Consider the following 23,744-nt stretch of genomic DNA (forward strand, 5'->3'; position numbering starts at 1 on the left):
GCTGCGGACAGACTTGGCTTCACTTGGAATCTTAGGATCAAAACGGGAAGGGACATTAGAGGCCATTGGGTCCAACATCATCGTTTTACAGATGAGTAAATGAGGCATAGAAAGGATAAATGATTTGCCCAAAGTTACATAGCTAAGTATCTAAGCGCAAGATTTGTACCCCCCCCTTCCCAAGTGCTCCCACATTCTGCCTGCCAGCCCCAGGGGCCCAGCTGCCAGGAAGCGGAGTGATCCCTTCCCTCCCCCTCTGCCACCCTCCCCCATCTCCCTTTGTGGCTCCTTTCTATCCATCCCAGCCAGAAACTTGAGTCAGGGGAGGCCCCAGGGACCCGCAGCCGCTCTCTCCCTCTTCTCTTTTCCCTTTCCCTCTCTCCCTGTATCCTTTGGGGTCTCTGCCTTTGTTTCTATCTCTGCTTCTCTCCCGGCTTTTCGGTCCACGTTTGTCCTTCTCTGGCCCCCTGCAGTGTGTCTGGCCATCCACCCAGCCATCTGGCCAGCCCTCTGGCTGCTTCTGTCTCAGGCTTTCCGGGTCTTTGTCTCTGAGTCTTTGTCTTTCCCTCTTTTCCTCTTTATTCTTTCTCTTCTCTCTGCTTTTGTCTCTGATCTTTTCATTTTTGCCTCTGTCCTTATCTCTCTGTCTCTTGTCTCTCTTTCCTTGGTGTCTGCCTGTCTATCTGTTTGTCTCTCTGTGTGTCTCTCTGTCTCTCCCTCCTCCTAAGAGCAGCCCTTGTGTGGGTTTTTTTGGGGGAGGGGGGCAAGAAGGGCAGAGGTTTTGTTATCCCTTCTGGAAAGGTCTGTAGTCTATGTAGTCTGGGACTCAATCACACACACACACACACACACACACATACACACACACACACACACACACACACACACACACACAGCCTTTCTAAATCATTAACCACCTGCCAAAGCCTTCAGCTCTTTCAGGGTAGGGGGTACCAAAGGGTGGCATAGAGATTCCCAGAGGCCCAGGTCCACTGTAGCACAGCTGAGGGGTTGGAGGAAGGGGACCAGCAAGGGTGGGCAGAAATGCTCCTTCATGCCATCCTGTTGGCCCACCTGTGGGGCTAAGGAAGTGAGGAGTCAAATCTTGGGGCCAGTTGGGAATGGGGCAGTGGAGTAAGTTAAGGAGGAAGAGAGGGAGGAGCCCAGCTAGGAGGAGTCCAGCCCCGGAGCCAGGCAGAGCTGGGTCAGATCGCCAGCAGGGTGGGGCAGAAATTGTCTCGGGAAGTTTTGTTCCCTGAGAGGACAGTATGTCACCCGTTTCCCTCCCAGGAAGCTGACGCCTGCCTTGCCACTGGGCAAATGCACAGGTCCTGTGGAGAAATGGAGGTTTGGGGCAGGTCAGGTCATTTTCAGGCTAAGCAGACCAGAGTCCAGATGAATTCCTCCCTCAGGACTCTGCATGGAGCCAGAGGAGATGCTTGGTGGTCATCTCGAGCCCCTGACAATGGATTTCTGCTGGAGCTCTTCCAGGGCTAGAATGGGTCCAGGACCATTGCCCTTCTCCCTGGTTATGCCACCTCTGATATACAGTAGTGATTTCAAGTCATCCCAGCATAAGAAAGGACAAGTAACAAGTGGGGGCCTGTCTAGGATCTTTCTCCTAGTTTCTCTGCTGTCTTCCTAATCTGGCATCCCATCCTCCCAATCTAGTGACACATGATTGTTTCCTGTAATGCCTCTTTCCATAGAAGATAAAAAACCCAGTCCTAGAATTTTACTGTGAAGGAAACAGACCCAGAAGGCTTCTGTAACTCACCCACCGTGATTCAGCTCATAAAGAGGATCATAGATAGATACAGAACTGGAAAGAACCTCAGAGGTCACGGTTCAACCCCTTCATTTTTAGGTAAACTGAGGCCCAGGAAGGATGACTTGTCCAAGGTGAAAAGACACAAGTACCAGAGATAGAATTTGAACCCAGGTTCTCTGATCCTAATTCCAGATTCCCTTACCAGTACAGGTTGGACTTGGTCCTGAGGTCCCTTCCTGCTCTGACTGTTCTTAGATATACCCAAAAGAAGGCAGAAGGCCTGCTTTCTCCCCTGACCCCCCAGGGTGCCCAGTATCCAGCTTTGGGACTGGACCTTGACCTTGACTCACTCTCTGGTGGATGGAGGTGGGGGTTGATGTCAGAGTAGCCGAAAGCTCCTCTCCAGGTGTCTGCTGTGAGGGATCAGCCCGTCCAAGGCAAAGCTTGCTCCAGGTCCTAGACCCTCTGGTCCCTGGAAAAAGCACATGGACCTCAGTTTCCTAAGTGACCCAAGAGCCTAGTTTAATTCAGGGCTCAGAGCCTGGTCTAACTTCCTAGTAAACAAGAATCTCCTTCATACTCGGACCCTGGAGCCCCCCTCCTCTTTTCTCAGGCTTTGAGGTGTTGGGCTGAGCTCTGAAAACTGTTCTTTCTCCAGAAACCGAATCATCCCTACAAGCGGATCATGAGGACACCGGTGATCACCTAGATTTTTCACGAAGAAAACAAGATTTTGAGGCTAAATCTCGGGAAGGGGGTCTGAGATGGCTGGTCTAGGAGAACTCAACTGGTGTTTGGGCCGCCACCTGCTGGTCTGGGCTGGGATAGCCCTCAAAGGAACGTCCTGAGGCCTGGCAAAGGAGTGGGGAGAGAGGGGACCTGTCCTTCCTTCGCTTTTCTCATCTCTTTTCTCCTTGGGGTCTGTCAGCAAAGCGGGGATCATTACTGCCACTTTGCAGAAGAGAAGCTATAGGGACAGAGAGACTAGGGCCCTGGGCCCTTGTGCTCAGCATCCTTGTCCTACAGGAGATAGAGAGACATGAAGTCAGAATCCAGTGCCTTCCTATTTGGGCCAAAGTACAAGGCCGGGCTGGGTCATCAAGGCAGGCAGAGTGGCTCTAACACCTGCCACTCACCACAGATGGGTAATGTTTTGTTAACCTCTCTGGACCTCAGGTTTTCCACCAGTAATAAAAGTTAGATGACCTCTAAATCAATGATCTTACAATACTGTCAGGAATAACTAGGACAGGGTGATCAGCATATTGTCCTAGGGTATAAAAATTCAGGGGATGTCACCAACATCAACTCAGGAGTCACTTCCTTTCCTCCTACCCCAACCCACCTACCCCACCCACTCCCCCCTCCCCAACACCTGCCAGTTCTTCAACAGTATAGAGAACTCAAGGTGTCCCAAGACATGCCTTCTCACTACCATTACTGCCACACTGTACACCAGGTAAGTTAGTCAACAGGTATTAAGAGCCTACTGTATGTCAGGTGGGCAGCTACATGGCAGCTACATGCATAGAATGCTGGGCTTGGAATCAGGAAGACTCATCTTCATAATTTCAAATTTAACCTCCGATACTTCTTAGCTGTGTGGTGCTGGGCAAGTCACTTCACTCTGCCTCAGTTTCCTCATGTGTAAAAAAAATTCTGGAGAAGGAAATGGCAAAAGCACTCCAGTATCTTTGCCAAGAAAACCCCAAATGTGGTCACCAAGAGGTGGAAATGACTAAACTCAGCCCCAGGTGCTGTGCTAAGCCGGGCATATAAAGGCAGAAGACTGGTCCCTGCCTTCCAGGAGCTCCCAATGTAGTGATGATTAATTAACTTCCTCCCAGGTCCCATTCTTGTCTTTCCCCACCTTGTACTAGTCTTACCCACATCCCTCCTTGGTCCTGGCACAAAAATGCCCAGTCAGAACTCTGGCATCTCTGTGCCTTATTTGTTCACTCCCGGAAAAGGTTGAAGCAGCTGTTTTCTGACTGAGGAATTAATCCCAAGAACTCGGGGGCTCCCCCTGAGTCAGCTGCAGGGTGGTGGGGCCCAGACCTTCCTGGTTCTGAGAGTTGAGAGGTTTGGGACTCTCTCCAGGTTTCGATGCAGGTGGGACAGATGGTCTCTCCTTAATTCACCAAACAATCACGTGCCTGCTTTGGGAGAGCAGTCACTACCTTGGGTGGGTTCTTGGCTTTTCTGCCCTGGGGAAGCTTACAGACTAGTAGGGGAGAAGGGGAAGAGGTAGGCTAAATATAGTACATATTAGAATGACCAGTGCATAAGAATAATATAGAGTGAGATAAGATTGGAGGTCATGAAAACAGCCCATGGGGTCAGGAGAGTCTTGGGTTCAAATTCCCACCTCCTTTACTAGCTAGATATATGATCACTGACAAAGTCACTTTTTAACCTCCCTGTGCCTCAGTCTCCTTATGTGTTAAGTGGAAACAATAATATACGTAGCACCTACCTCACAGGTGTGTAACGCTCCAATGAGGAAAGGCATATAAAAAAGATTGGCTAACCTTGAAGCTCTACCAGTGTCAGCTTTGGCATTATAATTATTGCACTGGGGCAGTTCTCCCAAGTCCAGTTTCTCTCCATATTCCTACTGTGTTAGACACTGTGCTAGAGAGAAATGAAGAGTCCCTCCCCTCAGGAGATACTTTGTTGATGGGCAGAGATCAGTGGGGAACAGGGAGCACAGGATATGAATTTGGAATGATCCACCTTGTCCAAGGCCTAGGGTAAGTGAGGAAGCAGCATGAGTGCTAAGGCTGAAAAGTGAAGTTGAAGCTTTGAATGCCAGGACCAGGAGTTTAGCCATTTTTCTCTGGACAATGGATCCTAGGGTCATTGATTTAGAGTTGAAAGAGACCTCAGAGATCAACCAGGTCCATCTCTCTCCTTTTGATGAGGAAACAGAAGCCCAGATGAGCTAAACTACTTGTCTTAAGTCACACAGGAACTAAATGTCAGCACCAGGAATTGAAAATGGGTCTCTTTAGTTGAAATCCACTTTCCATTCTACTAAGGCTTTTGGAATTGGGAGTGACATTTCTAGACCTGAACTTTAGGAAAAATTTGCCTGGCAGCTTATGTGCAGCATGGGAGGGCATATTAGAAGGCTGGGCAGGTGATAGAGGGTACAGAGAGATTAGAGAAAAGGGCTCAGATGTGGTAGAAATTGGGAGGTCAAACTAGCTGCATTTGGTGACTCATTAGAAGGGGGAAGAGAAGACTTCTCAGGGGTTTTGGCCTGGGTGACTGGGAGGATGGTAGGGCCACAGACAGAGGCATCAGGATGGGTATCAAGGTAGAGAAAGGGGAAAAGGAAAATGCCTACTGTGTGTCAGGCAGTTTACAAATTATACTTAGAAGGTAGGTGCTATTACTCTCCTCATTTTATAGCTGAAGAAATTGTGGCAGACATGAAGTGACTTCTCCAGGGTCACACAGCTAAGAAGTGCCTGAGGTTAGATTTGAACTCAGATACTTATCTCTGATTCCAGGCCCTGAGCTCTACCCACTGAACCACCCAGCTGCTTCGAGTTGGAGGAAAGATGATCAATTCTATTTTAGATACTTGAAGTGCTGGTGCCACCAACCCACAAGCCCTCAATGACCCTTTCAGTGCCTGGCAATCCAGTGGGAAAGATGCTGGCAAGCCCAAGTTCCATCATGGCCCTGGGGTATTCTTACAGCCAGCCAGCTGGGAGAACTCTCCCCAGAAGCACAGCCAGAACCCACTCTCTCCAGAACTCACAGCCAACTAGATTTCCTCCAAAGCCCCCAGGTGCCCCTAGTCATGGACTCAGGTCATAGAACTATTCAAATTTACATCTCCCCTATTAAAAGGTAAGTTCCCTGAAGGCAGGGACATAGGACATAGTAAGAGCTCGATAAATGCTGTTGTTGGATCCAGAACTGGAAGAAGGGATTTGGAAATTGAGGCCCGGGGAGATCAAGTGATTTGCTCCCAGCCACACTGCTACTAGATGGCAGATGTGGGATTCTATTTCAGATCCTGTGACCCTAGCATCAGCCCCCTTTCCATTCTATTATGTTCTCCCCCCTGTCCCACGCCCCCTATAACTTCTCTGTTTCTGTGTGCACACAGTCTCCTCTCTACCTCTTAGAATCTTTACAAAGATATGCTTAAATGTTGCTTCTTACAGGGAGACTCTCCCAGTTCCCCTACCCGCCCCATCCCCAATTACTTCTCACCTATTTTTATATTTACCTTTCCATCTAGTAGTAGAATGGAAGCCCACTGGGGTCAAGGATTGCTTCCTTTCTGTCTTTGGGTCCTCAGTACCCAGTATGGTACCTGGTATGCAGTAAGCACTTAATAAGTGCTGGTCGAATTATAAATAGAGTATACCATGGGCCATAGTGAGACACCTTGTTTCAAATCCTAAATCCTGCTTCTGACATTACCTAACAGGCCTTGGTCAAATCAAAGTGATTTCCCCTATTGTAAGTTGAAGATGATTATAGCCCCTGCCTAGAGCACACTCCCTCCTTCCTTCGGTTTCTCAGAATCCATGTCCTTTCCTCAAAGATCAGCTCCATGAAGCTCTTCCTGAGCCACTCCCCCCCCATTTTATTGCTTTTTCCTTCCACTTTCTTTCTATAATACATCATCTCTGCCAACTCCCTGAAGATGAGATATTCCAGAAAGCAGGGACCATTTTTGTCTCCATATTCCCAGGATCCTAGAGCAGTGCTTTGCAATTTATACCAATGAACAGTTATTAAGGTCCTACTATGCACCAGGAGCAACGCCAGCACATAGTAGTAGATGCTTGACCAAGTGTTTGTTGAGCTGGCTTGATTCCCACTCCCAGAAAGGCCCAGATTCCAGACAGAAGAAAAGTGATCGCAGAATCACAGATGTAGAGGAAGAAGGGGCCTTAGAGGTTAGTTATCCCAGTACCTTCATTTTATAGGTGAGAAAACTGAGGTACAGGTTAAGTAACTTACCCAGGGTCACCCAGCTAGTAAGTGTCTGAGGTGGGATTTAAATTGTATCATGTCCCTTAGGGGTCACACAGGTATGGAGGGGACCCCCAAGTCCCTCATCACAGAGAGGAACGGATAAGATCCCAGATTCCATGGATAGGATCCCCCAGGCTCTGGCTGTGGAGCCCATGCTGTCTCCAGGTGACATGATTAGCATTCAGGTCACTTAGCACTGTGGCTGCCTGAACCTCGCAGCTCCCACCTGACCTTTCTCTGATGTCTGGCCCACAAAGCAGGGGAGGGGGTGAGAAAGCTGGATTCTGACTCTGAGGCAGCTCTGACTTCAAAAGCCCTGATTGATGCTGAGACACACAATTCAGCTGTCACTGCCCAACTAACAGAGATGATAAATAAAAATCTGAAAAATCCACTGAAGTCCATTCAGAAATCCCTGGGCCTTGTAACAGCACAGGTCCCAACCAAGAGCCTTTCAAAGCTGAGTTTAGAGACAAGAGATTTGATCTGTTGCTTTCAAAGATGACTGAGAGTGTTGGGGGTGTGGGTTATCGAAGGTTAGGTGATGGGGGATGGGAGGATTGGAGAATGGGAGAATGAGAAGATAGGGGGATAGAAGAATGGGCACATAGGGATATGTGCCCATAAGGAAGGGGGGAGAAAAAGGGAATGGGAGGATGAGTGAATAGAAAGATGCAAGGATGGCAGTATGGAAGAATGATGAAGGGGAGGATAGAAGGTAGAAAATAAGAGATGGAGTGGGAATTAGAGGATGATTGAGAATAAAAAATGGAAGGGGAAGGGAAAATGGAGGCTAGAAGATGAGTGAGGTGGTGGGAAAATGGAAGATGAGTGATACATGACTGAAGGAATACCTTTACTACATGTCAAGTTGTATGCTAAATGCTAGGGATACAGGTATCAAGGTATGAAAACCCCTACTCTGAGGGAGTTTACATTCTAATAGGAGAGGTGTCCAGTGGTGACCAGTTCAAGGAGTTCTTGTCTGGGAAGTCACAAGATGGTTCATGGACTAATAGGGTAGTCTATGGCCATGTTCTTCCCAAAGGCAATGGTGTTGATTTAATTACAGTTCTCAGGCCAAAGATAGAAAGGGTGGGAGAGATAGAAAGTGCTTTCTGTGTGTGTCAGGAACTGTGTGAAATGCTGGGTACACAAAGAAAAGGCATAAAAAGGCTTTTGTTCTTCTTGGGGTAAATAAAAGATGTCAAACATAGCCCACAATACTCTTTAGTGCTGCCCAAGTCAGATTAAAACGTAATTGGGGGAGCCAATATAATAAAAATGACAATTCTACCTAAAATAATTTATTTATTCAGTGCCATACCAATCAAATTGTCAAAAGTTATTTTATAGAGTTAGAAAAAAATAATAAAAATAATAATAAAAACAAAAAGTTCCAGGATATTAAGGAAATCAATGGAAAAAAATGCAAAAGAAGGTGGTTTAGCCATACCAGATCTCAAACTATATTATAAAGCAGTAATTACCAAAACAATCTAGTGCTAAGAAATGAGTGATAGATTGATGGAATCGAACAGGTACAAATTACATTAGAGTAAATGACCATAGTGATCTAGTATACAATAAACCAAAGCTCCATGCTTTGGAACAAAATCTCATTATCTGACAAAAACTGCAGGGAAAACTGGAAAGGAGTATGGCAGAAACTAGATATAGACCAACATCTCACACTGTACACCAAGATAAAATGGGTACATGATTTAGACATAAAGGATGATATCCTAAGCAAATTAAGAGAACATAGAATAGTTTATCTGTCAGATTTGTAGATAAGAGAAGAATTTAGGACAAAAGAAGATATAGAGAGCATTACAAAATGTAAACTAGATAATTTTGATTATATAAAATTTAAAAAGTTTTTACATAAACAAAATCAATGCAACCAAAATTATAAGGAAAGCAGAATACTGGGGAGGGGGGATAATCTGCAACAAGTGTCTCTGATAAAGGCCTCATTTCTCAAATATATAGAGAATTGAGTCAAATTTATAAAAATACAAGTCATTCTCCAATTGATAAATGGTTCAAGAATATGAGAGGCAGTTTTCAGACAAAGAAATCAAAGCTAACTATTGTCATATGAAAAAATGCTTTAAATCATTATGATCAGAGAAATGCAAATTAAAGCAACTCTGAAGTACCACCTCATACCTATCAGAGGGGCTAAAATGACAAAAAAGGAAAATGTTGGGTATTGGAGGGGAGATAGGAAAATTGGACACTAACGCACTGTTGGTGGAGCTGTAAACTGATCCAACCATTCTTGAGACCAATTTGGAACTATGCCCAAAGGGCTATAAAACTGTACATACTCTTTGATACAGCAACACCACTGCTAGGTCTATATCCCAAAGACATCCAAGCAAAAACAAAATGAAAAAGGACCTATTTGTACAAAAATATTTATAGCAGCTCTTTTTGTGGTGGCTAAGAATTGGAAACCAAAGGGATGTTCATCAGTTGTGGAATAGTTCAGCTGTGGTGCATGGTGGTAATGGGATATTAGTGTACTATAAGAAATGACAATCAGGATGATTTCAGGAAAACCTGGAAAGACATGAACTGATGCATAGTGAAGTGAACGGAACAAGGAGAATGTTGTATGCAGTAATGTCAATATTGTAATGACTAAGAGCTATGAATGACTTAGCCATTCTCAACAATATAATGATCCAAAAGAATCCCAAAGGACTAAGGAGGAAGCCTACTATCCACCTCCAGAGAAAGGACTCATATGGGCTGAATACAGACAGGGAAGCATTCTATTTTTCACTTTCATTTTTTTCTTTTATTTAAGTCTTCTTGTATGGAAATATTTTACATAATTGCACATGTATAACCTGTATATATGTATATATATATATACAGATATATATATGTATATTTGACTGCTTACTATCTAAGGGAAGGGAGGGGGAACAAGGAATACAATTTGGAACTCAAAACTTTAAATTAAAATGTTAAAAAATGTAAAAATATATAACTGGGAAATTAAATTTTGTTTCTCAATTGCATATGAACAAATTTTTGAACATTCTTTTAAAAAAATTTTGAGTTCTGAATTCTCTCCTTCCCTTCTTCCTCTGACCCTTTCTTGAGAAGACAAGAAATGCTATGTATGCATGGGCAGTCATGCAGAACATTTCCACATTAGCCATTCTGTGAAAGAAAACACAGACCAAAATAATAAAGTAAAAAAAGTATGTTTCAATCTACATTTAGATTCCATTCATTCTCTCTCTGGAGGTGGAGCATTTTTCAACATGAGTCCTTTGGAATTGCCTAGGATCACTGTATTGCTGAAAAGAGCTAATAGGGGTGGGGAACTTGCAGCCTTGAGGCCACATGCAGTCCTCTAGGTGCTCAAGTGCAGCCTTTTGACTGAGTCCAAGTTTTACAAAACAAATCTGCTTATTAAGAGATTTATTAGTTGTCATTCACAGTTGATTGTCATACAACATTGCTGTTGCGGTGTACAATGATCTGATCCTTCTCACTTCACTTTGCCTCAATTCATATAAATCTTCAATTGGGAAATATTTAACAAATTTAAATACAATAAAATACAAAAATATGTTAAAACTAAGTCAATATGTGGTCCTTAGGGATCCTTATATATGATTCAGTGGCTCCTCTTTTTATCTGTGAATTTGACACCACTGGTGTACACAACGCCTTGGGGAGAACTGGACACAAAGCTGTACACAGTGGGATGCGGTTGAGATGACTGAGAGATAGACATGAGAAGGCAAAAACTTGGTTTTGAAGGTTGGGTCAAAGCAGGTGGGAAGGGGAATGCGAAGGTGATGGCTGGTGAGTGGGTTACATGATAAAGAGAGAGACTGGCATGGATGGAATAGAAGGAGAATGACGAATGGGAGGATGAAGGAGAGAAAATGAGGGACTGAGGGTGCTGGGAAAGGATGAATACATGAGCGGATAGAAGGAATAACTATCCCTTAATTACATGCAAACAAAAATTTTTAACATTCATTTTTTAAATTTTGAGTTCCAAAATCTCTCTCCCTTCCACATTAGCCATATTTCAAAAGAAAACATGGACCCAAAAAACCCAGTAAAGAACACAAAAAATGTATGGTTCAATCTGCATTCAGGCTCAGTCATATTAGCATTTCTATAGCCCTTTAAGGTTTGCCAAATCCTTTGCTCATTTGATGCCCACAATAACACTGGAAGATAGATGCTATCTTCCCCATTTTACAGACGAGGAAACTGAGATTAAGTGATTTACCCAGAGTTACACAGTCAGTAAGAGTCTGAGGAAAGGTTCTAATTTAGCTCTTCCTGACTCCAAGTTCCACTATACCCCCCAAATTCCCAGGGATGAGAAATTAGGGATGGGAGAAACGAAGTGGAGAGGAGTTAGTTTGAAGATGCTGAATGGGAAGATAGGAAGAAAGCAGATGGAGGATTAGAGGTTAGGGAATGAGGAGAAGGCAGATGGGTCAAAGGAGCACCATTTATAGGAAATTTATGCTTTAATTGTTAGCTCCACACTTCTCAAATAATTGATCAACAAGCATACATTAAGTACCTACTATATGTCAGACACTAGAGACATAAAAACAAAAACTATAATAATCTCTCAGGGAGTTTACATTTTACCTCCAGGTCAATTCAATCAATAGGCATTCATTAAGCACCCAGTCTTGTGTCTGAAAAAAAGGCAAAGATCAGTTCCTGTCTTCAAAGAGATTGCATTCTAGTGGTGGAGTCACTGCATCCATTACTAGGCATATGCGAGATCCCTACAGAATAGACAGGAGGTCATCTGAGAGGGTGGTTTGAAAGACCTACAGAAAGTGGTGATGCACATGAGCCTTGCCTAGCTCAGTTCCAACCAAGAGCCTTTCAAAGCTGAGTTCAGAGACAGAGGTCTGATTTACTGTCTTCCAAACTGATAGAAGGTAAGTGCTTTGGAAGGATGGGGGATGGAGAATGGGAGGTGGGAGAATATGGAGGGGAAGATGGGTCAATAGTGAAGATGAGGATGAAGAGTATGGGGGATGAGAGGATGAGGGTTATAGTAAGATGGGACTGGGAAGGGAGCTAGATGGCTCAGTGGATAGACCACCAGCCCTGAAGTCAGGAGGACCTGAGTTAAATCCAGCCTCAGATATCCACTAGCTGTGTGACCCTGGGTAAGTCACTTAACCTTGATTGCCTCAAAACAAAAAGGATGGGATGGAAAAATAAGGAAATAGAAGGACTTGTAGATAGGCATATAGCAAGATTAAGGATAACAGGGTACCTCCTGGGGGAATCTACGAATTCTGATTGTTTAAAGGTTGCCTTTCTATCCAGCTGAATCTGCCCTTCTGCAAGTCTCCCAGTCCCCCAGAGCTAATACTTCTAGCACAGGACAGTCCTTCAAATGCTTGAAAAGAGTCATCCCACCTTGTTACCTTCCCCACTACCACCAGGTCTTTCCTCCAAGTTCCTCTGACCAATGATGGCACCACATAGTCTCCTGGTCCCCCACATCCCCTCTCCCATTCGCCGCTGTTGTCGCTAAAAAGATGGTCCCTGGAGCTGAACGCAGCACTCCAGATGGAGGGTCCATCCTTTCTCTCAGCAGCTGAGTTTACTGCTGACTCATATTAAGCTTACGGTCCACCAAGAAACTCCAGTCTTTGTTTTTTTTTAGGAACATGTGTTGTCTCCCTAAACAAGCGTGATGTCCATTCTCCTAATGACCTACCATCCTTCTCTCCCAGAGTGGACAACATCTGTCTAGAGCCCATGCTGGCCTGGGCTTTCCATGTCAATGATCAGTACCCCACCTCTAGGCACTGGGAGAGAGGGGGTGCTTCAGAACTATCTGGTGCTTACCAGGGACAGGGCAGGAAGGCGTCTGCCTGGGAAGACAAAAGGATTTCCCATCTGCAGGTCAGTCATGGTCATGCTGCCCTGTGCAACATCAAAAAGGAAATTCTTTTTGAAAAAGGTGATGCCATGAAAAAGAGATTTCAAAGATCGAAGGGGGAGGGGAATGCCAGTAGAGTTTGTGTGCCTTTAAAGTCCCCCAGAGTCAGGGTTTGGGGTCCTCACACATCTTCACACACACCAAAACATACTCCCACATGTCTGTAGATGCTAACCATGACCCCCAAGCATCTGCCCTCCCCACCCCCGCCACCCACATCTGGCCACCGTGGGAGTGTTTGGCTCCACTGTAACTGTCAATGGAGACTGGAGCTGTTGCTAGGCTACCACCTGCTGTTTACCGGGCAGAGGGTTTTCTCTAAACCTTCCTAGGCAAGCACAGGGACCCTGTGTCGTGACTGCTGGAGGTTTTAGGATCCCGATTTCAGGCCCAGTGAAGACATCTGTCTTTGAGAAGCCGGCTCACCAAGGAGCAGCTGGTGCCTTTTGGCTCCCGGACAGGAGGGACAGGTCTTTCTGCCTGCCCACCAGCGTTTAGCGAACCCTGCCAGCTGCCAGCTGAAGGAGCCGGGGTGGGGAGGGGTGTCGGCCCTCCTGGGCATTAGAGCCTACCAGAGAAGGTTAGCAACCACCCCCCCCCCCCCAAAGGCTCTGACTTAGCTACCCAGTGGAAGGGGTCATTCCCCATTCAGGAGGAGGGGGGAGTCGTGAAGAGGTTAGAAAGAGAACTGGGTGGTCCTGGAGGAATGGGGGATGATGAAACATTTAGGTGAAGGCTCAGGGCAGGGAGATTGAGGCAGAATCCTGACAATCCTCCCTGTGTCTTAGATCCAAGAAATAAGCTTGTCGAGAATTCTGAGCCACTGTTTGCTATTCAGAAGAGAATGCTCTTGCAGCCCTCAGAGGCTCTGAAAATAGAAGGGACCTTTGTGACTGTCTGAGCCAACTCCCTCATTTTACAGAAGAGAAAACTGAGTGAAGAGTCTTGCCTAGGGTCACACAAATAGTGGAAAAAATTTGTTTTTGTTTTGTTTTTGGGATTGAACCTGTTGATCTTCCAGGGTAGGTCTCCACTTTCTGTGCACCTGATAGTTTTAGACACCTGCTTAGGGACACAGAGAGGGCATTCGACTAGCTTCGGGGTCACACAGCATTTGGGTCAGAGGCTGAGCTTGAAACTGAGGTCTCCCTGACTCCAGAGCCAGCCCTCACATTTGAATGTGAGACAAGACAGGAAATAGGGATGATACTGGTGGAAGATATTGTGCCCGATGAAGTTCCACTGTAGGCAGACTACCTCAGGAGGACTAGGTCTAGTGTAGGGGTGATATATTAGTAGGGTCACAACCTTGGACAGAGGAAGGCCACCAAGATGGTGAGGAGGCTAGAGACTGTGTAAAAAAAAAAGAGATTGAAGAAGGCTGAGTTGGGGAGTGCAGGGAGTGGGGAACATAGCATTAGATAAGCTATCATGGGCAGGATGTCATAGACTTGGGCTTTCCAGCCCTATGAAGGCTTGGTTTGAGATTCACCTTTGTTCTCCTTGGTCCCTAAAGACCCCACAGGAATGAATAGGTAGGTAGAAGTTATAAAGGATCAGGGTCCCACCTGACATAAGGAAGACCCCACTTATGGTCAGAGCTAGTCATCAATGGAATGCTGTGCCTCAGGAGGTCAGGAGAAATGTGGTAGCTCTCCCCATCCCTAGAGGTGTCCAGGTAGAGGGCTAGATCTTGACCAATACAGGTGTGTCTATACAGGGGACCTCTGTATTGGCTGGGAGACCAGAGCAAAGGAGATGACTTCTTAAGGTCCCTTCGAATAGATCGTATTAAGCACAAAAGACTGCCAAAGTACAAACCATCTTTCCTGGAAACGTGGGCTACTCAAAAGAAAACGAGACATTTTATTCATTTCCATGAAGCCTGAGAAGTGGAGGCCCTGCCTGCTTCCACAGCCCAGCAAGCCATTATGACCTCCCTCCCCAGAAGCTGGCCAGCCCCTCCCCAAGGGGCAGGCTCAGTGCCCCAGCCTAGAGCTGTTCTCCCTCTGCTTTTGTCCCAGAAAAAAGCCAAGAGCGGAGATCCCCCTACCCCTTCGGGGACCCCACCAGCCCTGGACTGGTGGGATTTCCAGGTCCCGGGAGGCGTCCGTGTGCCTCCCCTCTCTGGCCTCAAATTCTCTAGCAGTTCAGAGTCCCAAGAGCATTTACGAATCCTTGCCTCAGTAGTCAGGCTCTGGTCCCCTCCCCAAGACAGGCCATCAGGCAGGACTGACCACTTGAGCATCCCATCCCGCTCTCTGAAGTCCCCACTTGGGGAGAGAAGGGACCGTCCCTGCCTATCTGTCGAGACTCTTCCCCCTCTTCCTGGGCTCCAGAGGTTCTCCAGAAATCCCCCACCGCCAGCCGGGGATGTCCCGATCCAGGAGTACTCTGCTCTCTCTTGGCTTCAAATCCAGCCTTCTCGACTGACCAGAGTCACCAGACCTTCCAAATATTCCTCACCTCCTCTTAGCCCTCCCACCACTAAATCGCAATTTTCCACATCGGGAACGACATCTCAGGTGGGTCCTGTTTGGAACTGAACCTCACACCCCACCCAGAGACCAGGGTCCCAACCTTCTTCAAATCTCAGTTGCCTCTGCAGGTCTTCCCCCACCACCCTTGCCTCTGGCCCGGGGGCTGGCCCCACAGCCCAGCCAGCCAATCGGCTTCCACTTCCTGACTGGGGGGTGGGGGTGGGGTGTTTGTGAGGGGGTGGGGGCCTAGCCCCAGGCTCAACAGCCCCTACTCTCTGTCAATGTCTTCTTCAACCCCAAGCATACAGTTCCTCATAGCTCTCACCCCTTCACAAGTATCCTTCTCCTCCTCCACCACTAGATCCCCATCATACCTGATTCTGTCCTATGTTGCCTTACCTGCCAGGTCCAGGCCAGGTCAGGTGGTCCCAGTCTGCCAGCAGGGCTTCTCTTTTGAGCTGGAGCAGTGTGTGCTCTAGATACACAGCAGTGACCCTGATTCTTAGGAAGCCAAAGGATGACCCCAAACTCGGCCTTCATCTATTCCACTTGCTTTGGAGGAGCCTAGACCTTGCTAGTCCCCAGGGTGAGACATGTCTGGAAAGCCTTAGGCCTGAAGGACTTTACTCCAAGTTCTTTCTTTGTTACCTGGGTGACCTCAGTTTCCTTGTCTGTAAAATGAGGGATTTTGAGTTCCCTTTTACTTCTATATCTATAATTCTAGGAACATTTTGGGCCTTGGTTTCCTTGCCTGTAAAATGAAGGTGTGGAAATCAAAGGGTTCTGATGTTCTTTCTGTGATCTATGATCCAAGATTTACTTTCCCTGCCCAGCCTGGCATGTCCTAATGTCACTGTGAATCCCCTAGAAGAATAATTCCAATAATAGCAGTGGCTGCGAAGTTTCCTCCATGCTTGGTAGATTCTCCCCTTTGATACTTGTGGTTCAGCAGAGCTGGGGAGTGGAGGGTGGGGGCAGAGCCTCAGACACCCCTCCCAAGCATCTGATGGATTTCTCCTCTGTTCTCTTTCCAGGCTCTGCCCAGCCTTCATGGGAATCAGCCCAAGATCTTTCCTGGTGAGATTAATTTGTCTTCCCCAGTCCCTCGGCAGTGGGGTTACCTTTCAGAGACCACCAGTGGTTCCTGGGGAACAGCCCCTTGGCCCAGCAAGATGCAGCTAAGACAAGAAGAAGTGACCCTCCCTCCCTCGAGCAATTCATTTGTGGAGATCAGTTGCCCATCAAGGACTCTGTTGCGGACACCAATCTTCAGTGAGGCTGAGGATATTTTAAAAGGCATGGCCTGGAATGAAAAAGGGCCCTTTATAGAAACCATACCCTTCCAGTGGGAGCCAGAAGAGAGTATCCCTCATCCAGATGACTGTAATGTGACTAAAAGTGACGTTCAGGTCTCTGGACCAAAGAAAGGAGGCAAAACCTTGGCCAAATCCAACCGAATTCGACTCCTTAAGGCTCGACCCGGAGGACCTGGAGGTGGAAATGGCAGTAGTGCTACAAAGTTTCCTCTCTCGGAGGTCCAAGGGACTTCCATAAGGACCAAAGCCATCAGCAAAGTGGGCCCAGCCACCATCACCATCAAAAGATCCCGGTCCCGGGCCAGCAAAGTCGCATCTCGAGGTCGATCCAAGCGGCGGGGGCTGAGGGTGGGGCCCAACTCTCAAAAGACAGGTGAATCTTGAAGTCCAAACCCAAGGGTCAACTCCCCACCCAGCTCTGGGACAGCGAAGGACAGGCTGGGCTCTGAGCTTGGTTGGGAGTGGGGATGGGGGCACAAGCTGAATGTCCAGGAAATTCAGAGAGGGGCTGCTACCCTCCTTTCTCCTATATTCGTGATAATGGTCATAAGTAGCATTTACATGGCACTTTAAGGTTGACAAACTGCTTGTCAAATATCTTTTTATTCTCACAGTAATCCTGAAAGGTATTGTCTCCATTTAACAAATGAGGAAACTGAGGAACAGAGAGACTAAATGACTTGCCCCAGAGTCGCAAAGCTAGGAAATGTACAAGGCTAGATTTGAACATAGGACTTCTTGACTTCCAATCCAGCCCCTTTGCCCCTGATTCCTGTTCCCCAGATCAGAGGTGGGGACTCACATCCAAGGTTTGCCTGGTGAGGAATGGATGATGGGCTCAGATGGTTAAGCCCCTCATACTAGCCTCTGGAGTTCCTTCCCAGCTGGTCTCTGGGATGAGAGAAGGAGCTGAGTTGGTCCCAAGACCAACGCAACTTTTCTCAACTGTCTTTTCTCTCCGTCCTCCTCTGTCCAGCATCCTGCCCTGACCATCCCTCTATATGGGGAAGTCGGGGTTCACCATGTACTCCAGCTGCTCCAAAGCAAGCCTTGTTAGTGTAACCTCTCCACTCACCCTGCCCCCATCCCAACCCCAGGGCCTTCTCCTCAGCTCTGTCCCCTCCCCTCAAGAAAATTTTTTTTCAACCCTTTCCTTTATTATAACTGACCTCAAATGGCAGGAAAGCAAACCTCCCTGACTGTGTGACATCACTCTGAGATGTGAATACTCAGGGTAGAAGGATCCTAGAATTTTGGATCAAAGGGATCTTTGAGAATATCTCAGAGTCAACTTGATGAAGCAGTGCCTGGGGACGAGTTGAAATCCAGCCTTAGATGCTTCCTAGCTGTGTGAGCCCTGGGCAAGTCAATGAAGCCTGTTCTTTCTCAGCTTCCTTGGCTACAAAATGGGGATAACAAACCCTGCCCCTCAGGGTCACTGTGAGGATAAAATGGGATATTTGTAGGTTAAGCATATAGTAGGTGCTTCATAAATGCTTGTTCCTCTGTAAGATAAAGCAACTGAAACACAGAAGGGGAATGAGTTGCCCATGACCACACAGGGAGCAAATTGCAGAGCCAGGATCTAAATTCAAGTTTTTGTATCTAAATATAGTCATATCCTACCTCTGTTTAGCCCTCTGGAGGGTTTCTGAAAGGGAATGGTTTGGGAGGCGGCTGGGGCAGAGCAAGGCTGGCCTGATCATGGAGCCAGGACTTGCGAGAGGGGTCTAAGAGCAGACCCTTGCTCACCTCCCCTGCTCCAGAAGTGGTCTCTCTCCCAGGATCAATTTGCCCTCCTCTTCCCCACCTCGGAGATGGGGGGCATGCTAAGAGTAAAAATGGAATGGAACTGGGCATGACTGGGTAAGACTGGATCCGTGGGATTGTGTGTGGAGACGTGAGAGATTGGTGAGGTCACATGGCCATGAGTAAATGGGAGTGTTGGTGTGGGAGTTTGTGAGAGACCAAGGGGAGGGGCGTGTGTGTGTGTGTGTGTGTGTGTGTGTGTGTATGACCCTGGGTGACTGGGCCAGGGAGCTGTGGGGGTCATTGGTGATACTTTCCAAAAATCCAATCCAACAACCATTTATTAAGCTCCTACTATGTGTCAGGCCCTGAAAACACAGAGACAACTGTGGAACAATTGTCAGGAAAAACCTTACATTCTTGGGACAGGTGAGGAGAAGGGGCAGAATGATTCAGGAATAGAGAAGTATCTGGAGAGGGGCAACGAGGCCCCTGGGTCCTGCTTCTGCAAACATTGTCTGAGTGACCTTGGATAAGTCACTTAAACCTCTGAGGGCTCTAGGTATCTCTGACTTAGACTAGAGTGCGAAAGTATTTGCAAACATGTGTATTTGTGTGAACATGTGTGTGCATAATGTGTGCATGTACAGATGGACTATGTACACACATGTAAAACATGGTGTGCACTGCATACACATGTGTGTATGTAGCTGCCAGCATGTATATATTGCACATATATGTATGTGCACATGTAGGTCTATGCACACACTATTTATGCTTGCATTTTTCATGGTTGGATTTATACATGTGTACAGGTATATGTGTCTATGTGCATTATATGTACATGTGTAGTTATATGTGTATGGGGATACTAGATGCACATGTGTATGTATATATGTATTATATGACATGTATATTTTGTACGTATGTGTGCATAAGGATGTATGTGTAGCATGTGCATGTGTGTACATGTTCTGTGTGCATATATGTATAGTCCATCTATGTGTATATGTGTGTGCAGCCTATTGATATGTATATGTTTGTGCATGGGTCTAGTGCACTGTATTATATAAGCATACACATGTGTATGCATGTATTGTGTTCGTCCTTCATTGCCGAAGAAGACCATGCCATGGAGAAATGATGACATGACTTGCACTTGACTTTGTTTTCAGTGAGGGAGGGCTGTGCAGGTCACCAGCCTCACTTCTCCTGAGCCATCTGAATCCAGTGACCAGATATTCATCAGGATGACTGGAGATGACCCAGGATGCACTGGGAGACCTTGGGCCCTTTAGGTCAAGGTCTTTGCAGATACTCACTTAGGATGAGGCAACACCCATTCATTGAGTAGGCCTGTTTAAGAAGTAGCCAGGGCATGGCTCCTTTAACGAGGCAAAGAAAAGAAAGACAGCAGGATGGAAGGGAAACAGCAGGTGCTACTACTGATAATCCCTCTGTAGCCAGGAGGGTCCAGAGGAGCCCTCAGGTAGGGCCCCATTGGCACCCCAGGTTCAGAGTGCATCGGTTGCACTTGAACTTGACATTGTCCTCGTCATTTCTCTGCTCCGTTCCTCTTCAGCCACACACTGGGATGGATGGTCCTACCAACCTTGTCATCAAACACAAGTACTCCACGTTCTCCACAATTCCTTCTTCCAATCATTCCAGCTTTTCTTGTGCCTTAATAACCCACAACCCTGTTCTTCGTCCTAACTCTGACCTCTGTTCCTTCTATGCGTGTAACGTAGATAGCATCTATACATATAGAAGCAGGTACACGCACACGTGTACACGTGTCTCCTGTGTATAGCAATTTGTATAGTGTATTGCGTGCATATATGTACATGTGTTTAATTGCATAGCAACTTGTACAGGACTGCACACATGCATGTGCACATGTGTAATGTGTGTAACAATATGCACAATTTGTACAATGCACTGCATTTACACATGTGTCAATTGATTTGCCAGTGTATTACATGCATATGTGTACACATGTGTAATGTGTAATATGTATAAGTTTGTACATATGCATTGCATGCATTGTACAGTGTGTGTAAATCAAGTTGCACATGTGTATGTTCTGCATGTGTGTAAAGTATATATAAATCGATTTGCACACTATTCTATGCATATGTGTAAATTGATTTGCACGGTGTGTTGTGTGTATATGTGTAAAACAATTTGCACGTGTGTTGCATACACATGTGTACAGTGTGTAATATAGTTGCACAGTGCATAGCATGCATGTGTACATGTGTGTAATGCATGTAAATGTGCACGTGTGTATTGCACGTATATGTGTACAGTATTTGTTAATTGATTTGTACAGGAGTATTGCATGCATGTGTATGTATGAGTGATGGATTTGCACACATGTATTGTGTGTGTATGTATGTGTAATGTGTATAGCTATTTATACTGTTACACTGCCGTGCCAGCTCTGTGCGCACAAAGACAAAGCCCAAATGGTCCCTTCCCCCAAAGAGTTTCCATTCTATCAGGGAGTTCAGAAGGAAAATCCTGAGACCCAGGGTGAGGAGGGAAGGCATTCCAGGCAAGGAGCAGGGCCTGGACAAAGGTATGGAGGCAGAAGACGTCTGGCTGTGGGGTGCCCAGGAAGCTGAGCTGGAACCTGTGGGTGCTGGACTATGGAGGCTGAGCTGAAGAGTCTGTGCTGTTAACTGAGGGGAGACAACAGGTCTGACAGGCAAGCAATCTGTGGATGGTTGTGCTGTGATACCATGTGCGTCATGAGCAAGCTTTGTGTTTGTGCCTGGGTGTCTACAAGGGCAGCTGGAGCATCTGACCCACAAGGCAGGCTCTGCATACAGGAGTGACCCCAGGCCTTCTTGGAGAGACCATGACATCCTGGGATCCTGAAGTTAGACCTAGAAGTGGCCTTTGAGGTCATCAAGTCCCCCATCTGCCATCTTACACATGAGGAAACTGAAGTCCAGAGAATTGAATGACTTGCTCAGGATCACACAGCAAGTAAGTATATAAGGTAGAACTTAATGCCAAGTCCAGTGCCCTATCTTCTGTGCCATAGAAGGAAGGTCACATCTCTCTACTCATGTCAGTGAACAGCCCCCCAGTTGCACATATGCAGATGTCTTCTGTGCTTTTCAGTGGATAAAAATTTTCTCATTCATTTATTTAGTACAGCAGAGCCCAGGTTCATGGAGAGTACCCTCCACCCATCCCCAAGATGTCAACCCAGTCACAGAGGGCAATGCCATTTGATCCTATGTGGTTGGCCTTTGTCCAACCCTTCCTGTCTCTTGTGACATCCCCTACGCTCAATCCTCCCTTTCCCTGTGCTGCATCCATCCCTGTCCTCCCTTGGCCCTGCCCTCTGAGCTGTCTCTGCTCAGTCTGACCTCTTCCTCACCCCCACTGAGAACAGATGGTCCCTGCACTACAATAACTGTACTACGTTGGGCATGAGTCGTGCTAAACGAAAGCTTCGTCCCCTCCTTTTACCAATACTTCATCACAGCCTAGAGCTGACCCTGAGTCCCCCAGGTTACACCTGTACAAAAAAACATTCTGGGCCTGGCCTGCCTTGGGTTGGTCCAATGGTCCAGGCTCAGGATCACAACGAAATGAGATGCTCATAGGCCCCCACTCATGGATAAAAGGAACTCGAATGGGCGACAATAGGATCTCCAGCAAGAATGTGACATCGGTTCAGTAAGGAGCTCTCCTGGCTCTGTGTTTATGATAGTGCTGTGTGCCCAACAGGGCCAGAGGGTAAAGCCCAAGGAGCTCCCCATCCTCATGCACTGAAGCTGTGTCCATGGTCTGGACCTTAGTCCTCTGAACCAGCTAGCTATGGAAAATGATTCCATTGTCTTTTAGGGAAAAACCAGATTCACCTATGTAGCAGGGACTTTGGTAAACACTGTCCTACAAGGAAGGGCCAATTAAGCCAGAGAGGCATTTAGCACAAGCCCAGTGAGGATATGTGTGTGTGTGTGTGTATGTCTGTGTGTGTGTTTGTGTGTGTCTGCTGTAGGAGGCCCAGCTGATGAAACTAACACCATAAGGAGGTTAACCATCAATCAAATGAGTCAGTGGAATCTTTTTCCTTAAGTCTTTATTTTAGTTTTTAATTTAATTTTTATTTTCAGCTGCAAATTCTCTCCTTCCCTCTGCCACTTCCTCCACGTGTATATTTATTTTAAAATTCAAGTTAAGGCTACTTTACATGGACCTGAGGATACACTGAGGTTTTTATTTTCAGTTCCAAATTCTCTCCCTGCCTTACATCCCTTCCCCCACCTACTGAGAGGCAAAAAATATGATATCCATTATATATATAAAGTCATATAAAACATGTTTGTTCATTGGTCATGTTCTAAAGATATGTATACATGCATATGCATGCATACATGCACAGTACATATATGCACACACGTAACATACACATTCTGTAGATTGTGTTGCCGCACATAAACACACATGCACAATACATGTGTGTATATGCACACAGAGTACACACCTATATTTATTGAATGCACAATGTACATGTATATACACATATGCCCATACAATGCATATGTACATTTACATGCATATCATATAAACATAGGCACACACACGTGTGTGTGTGTAAATATCTTTCAATCTTCCTGGACTCTGAGTCCATCAGTTCCCTATTTGGAGGTAGATAGCATTTTATATCATGGGTCCTTTGGAGTTTTGGTGGACCACTGAACTGATCAGAGTGACCAAGCCTTTCAGCGCAGGTCACAGAATTTGCTAGAGTGTGGAAGGGGCCTCACTGGGCCCTAATAAAAAACTCTAAGGAATCCCCAGCATGCCATACCTAACACATAGTGGCCTGGTCTCTGCCTGAGGACCTCCATGAAGGGGAAACATACTCCCTCCCCATTCCACTTTGGGACATTGATCATTGTTAAGAAGTTCTGCTTTTGACAAATTGGCACCTTCCTTCCCCCTCATTTCTCCTGGCTCTTCCTTCTGAGGGCAGGTAGGATGGGGCTAACCCACCTTCTAGGTGACATTCCTTCAGATACTTGAAGGCAGGTGTCATGAGCCCCTTCTCCCAACCCATGCCTTCTCATTTCTGGGTTAAACAGCCCCAGATTCTTTAATGATACCTCATCTGGCCTAGACTCAAGGCTCATGTATTGCTCTCCTCTGGATACTCCCTAGAATATCAGTTACCTTCCTAAACTTCTTCTCACTTACAGGTTATTCTAGGAGTAAAAATATTGAGCTTTACCACAGTTTTGGATAAGAAGAGTAAAGACAACACAGTTGACTGGGAAAGGATGTGCAGGGGATGGAAATGCAGCATTTACTGATAACACACCACTATCTAGTTATACTGCCAGAGATATGATCAGTTTGGCAAAGGTAGCAGGCTAAAGTTTTGCCATTTGTAGAAGTAAGTCCAAGGAGAAGAAAGGGATTTA

The 23,744-nt window shown here is 46.3% G+C and overlaps 1 protein-coding gene across 3 annotated transcripts in view; it reads left to right on the forward strand.

Moving 5' to 3' along the window:
• The first annotated feature begins 13,066 nt into the window (after window positions 1-13,066).
• TTLL10 (tubulin tyrosine ligase like 10) overlaps window positions 13,067-23,744 on the forward strand; it is a 45,307-nt gene continuing 34,629 nt past the window's right edge. Inside the window, exons 1-2 of one of the 3 annotated variants that reach the window (XM_072608441.1) lie at window positions 13,067-13,329; window positions 16,264-16,918. In XM_072608441.1, coding sequence (XP_072464542.1) covers window positions 16,402-16,918 — 517 coding nt within the window. In that variant the 5' untranslated portion in view covers window positions 13,067-13,329; window positions 16,264-16,401. Of the gene's footprint in view, window positions 13,330-14,055; window positions 15,275-15,569; window positions 15,816-16,263; window positions 16,919-23,744 lie in introns of those variants that run through there. The other 2 variants (XM_072608439.1, XM_072608440.1) reach the window with 2 other exon arrangements.

The sequence above is a fragment of the Notamacropus eugenii genome, chromosome 5, assembly GCF_028372415.1.
Source record: "Notamacropus eugenii isolate mMacEug1 chromosome 5, mMacEug1.pri_v2, whole genome shotgun sequence".
NCBI lineage: Eukaryota > Metazoa > Chordata > Mammalia > Diprotodontia > Macropodidae > Notamacropus > Notamacropus eugenii.